This window comes from Sinocyclocheilus rhinocerous, unplaced genomic scaffold, assembly GCF_001515625.1.
Source record: "Sinocyclocheilus rhinocerous isolate Xijiao unplaced genomic scaffold, SAMN03320098_v1.1 scaffold2447, whole genome shotgun sequence".
NCBI lineage: Eukaryota > Metazoa > Chordata > Actinopteri > Cypriniformes > Cyprinidae > Sinocyclocheilus > Sinocyclocheilus rhinocerous.
In genome coordinates this window covers 4,683-8,266 of record NW_015624601.1, presented here as the reverse complement: position 1 = coordinate 8,266, position 3,584 = coordinate 4,683, and the positions used below count along the sequence as shown (strand labels likewise).

Here is a 3,584-nt window from a genome sequence, read left to right as displayed (position 1 = left end):
TACTGCACTTCAGTAATGCGACTAAAATAGGAACACTCCACATGTCTTAATTCGATTTCTGTTTACTTCGATTATGACTTTAGCTGGATTAACGTAATCAAAAATCTCTGTTTACATGGTAGATTCTTAATCAGAGTATTGTCTTAATCGTATTAAAATCGGAGTATTGTTGTCCATGTAAACGTACTGACTGTTTAATTTAGTTTACTTACTATAGATTAAGATAACTTCGGAAGACCTTAACGTTTGTGCATGATGTCTTTTTAAAACATGCATCATATTTCATGTTTTATATCATATTTGGAAATAAAAACACCAGAAAAATGCACTCAGTAAATCTAGGCAGTGAGAGTTTGTTATTTTGATTTTAATAAAAGCAAAGTGTTGGTATAATTTTAACCCAGTTTACAATTTTACAGTTGTAATGATTATGAATATGATATTCCAATGAAAACTTTGTTTTCGAGGCAGAACACCACAGGTGAAAAGGTCAAACTTATAGAAATCTAATTCCCCAGTTGATTGATCACAGTCCATTAAGACATTACGTTTTATATTATGGGTTTTCTGATATGTTGTGTTATGCAAATGAGGAATTATTTAATTAAATTTGCTTTAATTTGCATACATTTCCAGTACAGAAATCTGGACATTGGATAAAGCCAAATTCTTGTTTGATTTGTCGACATATTCGAGGTTTTTCCAGAGGGGATTTTGGATTTCTCTTTTAATCACTGTCGACAGACAGAAAACAAATACATTTTCACCATGTTTTTAGGAATAAATCAGTGTGAATGATTTATGAACAAACCTTCAGAATATAGATAAACTGCATAGTTTGCTGTATGTAAGAGAAAAAACTATTTAAAGACATGGATTGGAATTGAAATCTACAGACTCAAATAGATAAACTGCAATAAAACAAACACCTAAATGTGTATTTTGGATGTTTTCTTTCCACTAATCTGAAAAGACTATATAATATAGAGCAAAACAGACCAAAAACTGAAAACAAACTGGTTTTGCCTGCAGTGTCTTACCTTAGCTTGAGCTTAATCTATCACAAAAGCTGGATGTTTAATGTGAAGAAGCACATGAGAATGGGTCTGTGAGCGTTTCTTTGATCATGATTGAATGTGAATGTGTGTTTCAGGTGATGCGGACGCAGACGGAGATGGAGCTGTGTTTGTTCAAGCAGAACGAGAGGGTCTATCGCAGCATGAGGGAGGCCGTGCTCAGCGACAAACCCATGATGCTCGCTGGAGAACAAATCAAAACCACTTCATAAACAAGCTCCTCAAACGTGCCTGAATCTGCAGAGTATTAAAGGCATTTTCAGCAGATCTCTGTTTTGTGCTGTTTTGATTGAATGTAGCTGAGATGTGCATGAGAACATCACCTACGTCTGATCAGGAGATGCGTCTGCTGATCCTCTTGTAGACGATGCCGTCGAAGGTGAGGATCTGAAACGACACGCGACAGCAGACGGGATTGAGCGTCAGGTGGTGTGCAGAGATGATGATGATGATTATTATGTGTCTTACATTAATGATGGTGTCTCCGTTCAGCTCCGTCACAGACTCGATCCCCTTCACACACACCATCAGCTTATTCCCGTCCATGTGAACCACAGTCTGACACACACACACACACACACACACACAGACAGCTTTAACATCTCATCAATCTCACGACCGACAGATCATATTACACTTAAAAAAATATTTTGATTGAAAATTAGGCTTATTTAAAGCAACTTTTAAGATTTAAACATTGTGACATCATTTCCCCCCTAAATTCTCATTAACATTATGCCAATAAATAAATAACTGTACAGAATGATTGTCTTAAAGGTCCCATATTGTCAAAACTGAAACTTCCTGACTTTTTTCACAATAACTGAGGTCTAGGGACTATTTAACTACCATATAAGTTTCAAAACAGTCAGTCCACAGTAAGATTCACAGAATAAAATATATATATATATATATATATATATATATATCTGTATAGTTTTTATTATTTTATATTTCCGTTTTAATTTTAATTATTTTAGTACATCAAATTACACTAAATGAAAATGAGAAACTAGATGAAATAAAACTAACTGAAATAAATTAAGTTTATTTCAGTTGAAATTATTTTAAGTAATAAAATGTAATGTTTTTTATGGTTTTAGTTTTAGTTAACTACAATATATTAACTACTTAGTAGCTATAATAATCCCGATATACAAAGAGAGAGAGGTTTTTAATGAAAGCTAATTCATTCATTCAGCATGGAAACATTAAATATTTATAATGTTACAAAAGAACCCTGAAGAAGAAAAAAACCGCATTGTGGTTTCCTCAAAAAAATGTTAGGCAGCACATATCAATCTTTTTTCTTTTGATTCTGTGATTTGTTTCGATACTGTTTTTGAGAACGTGAATGATAGTGGACTGATCTTACTTTCGCGTTTTCTCCAGTGAAGGTCTCCAGTTCACACTCTTCACCCACAGTAAACGAGTACAGGACGACTTTAGTTCCCGCCGTCAACGTCACTTTGAAGTCGTTTCCGTCCTGATGGATCTCTGAGATGCTCTTGATGTCTTTGCCTTTCTCAATCTCATCATCTGGCAACCCTGCAGCAGAAAACACGAGAAAACTCATGAAACAGATGATGTCTTAAATAGTGTTAATATGTTACACTCAACAATCACAAGCAAACGCTCAGATGACAGTAGTGTGTTCCATGCGTTTTCTCTTACCAATGGCCTTCATGAACGCCTCGAAGTTCTCGTGTGACTCCAGCTGATATTTCCCACTGAAAGCCATCAGCAGCTGCAGACACACGTCAGCATCGTCGTTCAATCACAGCTGATTACACACTGACATCGAACCATGTCATCTTCATCACATGTAAGGAAGCGTCAATTATTTGATGCTCAAGCCTGATTTTATTCCAGTCATCAGCAATCAAACTCCACACAAATTCAGCACTGAATGAAAACGACATAAACTAAAGTTTGAGGGCAGACTTTGAATCTCACCATTAGTGTTTCTTCAGATCCGGTTCAGAAGACTCTGCAGAAATGCCGTGTTTGGCTTCGACTGGCTGGTTTCACTGCATTTGTGCTCAATAAGGGTTTGTTACATCAGACTTTAAACCTATCAATGCACAATAAGATTATACAAAGACAGATTATGATTAAACCGCTGAGAAAAAAAGCTTCTGTGTGGAATAAATGTCCAAAGGTTATGCTGAAATAAAGACATTTCCATCAGCTGATGATCTTCATATGACTCTCAGATAATATTCATCAACACTTCAGGAAAACCGGACACTGGCGTGTGGTTCATCACTGTTTTATGTGTCAGATATTTTAAACACATTACTTACATTCACAAATCACTGCAACCAATAGGCAGATATGAGTTTCTTCTCATGTTGGTTCAGATTTTCACCAATAAATCACAAGAGCCCAAAACCCCAAATCCAGCAGAAAGGCCTATAGCTGTCATCTGTCTGAACTTCATAAACTCTTCATTGTTGCAGTATTACAGACTATGCCATTTATAATCTAATAAAATTCAGTCATTAC

At 35.6% G+C, this 3,584-nt stretch overlaps 2 protein-coding genes across 2 annotated transcripts in view; one reads left to right on the top strand and one right to left on the bottom strand.

Annotated features, from left to right (window-relative positions):
* smyd1a (SET and MYND domain containing 1a) overlaps nt 1-1,343 on the top strand; it is a 20,071-nt gene extending 18,728 nt beyond the window's left edge. Inside the window, exon 10 of the mRNA XM_016559177.1 lies at nt 1,154-1,343. Within this exon, the coding sequence (XP_016414663.1) occupies nt 1,154-1,288 (135 nt within the window). The 3' untranslated portion in view covers nt 1,289-1,343. The remainder of the gene's footprint in view (nt 1-1,153) is intronic.
* On the bottom strand, nt 1,174-3,125 carry fabp1a (fatty acid binding protein 1a, liver). Its single transcript, XM_016559186.1, has 6 exons — nt 3,033-3,125; nt 2,751-2,823; nt 2,452-2,624; nt 1,545-1,634; nt 1,404-1,463; nt 1,174-1,259 (listed from the first exon to the last, which is right to left on the bottom strand). The coding sequence occupies exons 1-5, from the start codon at nt 3,033-3,035 to the stop codon at nt 1,410-1,412; spliced, it is 393 nt and encodes a 130-aa protein (XP_016414672.1). The 5' UTR covers nt 3,036-3,125; the 3' UTR covers nt 1,174-1,259; nt 1,404-1,409.
* Nucleotides 3,126-3,584: the final 459 nt, after the last annotated feature.

What these genes read in the sequence shown, in the direction of transcription:
- fabp1a (XM_016559186.1), bottom strand. An exon ending in TCACTGGAGAAAACGCGAAA is followed by an intron (nt 1,635 to 2,451) that starts GTAAGATCAGTC and finishes TGTGTGTGTCAG; the next exon opens with ACTGTGGTTCACATGGACGG. An exon ending in ACGGAGACACCATCATTAAT is followed by an intron (nt 1,464 to 1,544) that starts GTAAGACACATA and finishes GTGTCGTTTCAG; the next exon opens with ATCCTCACCTTCGACGGCAT.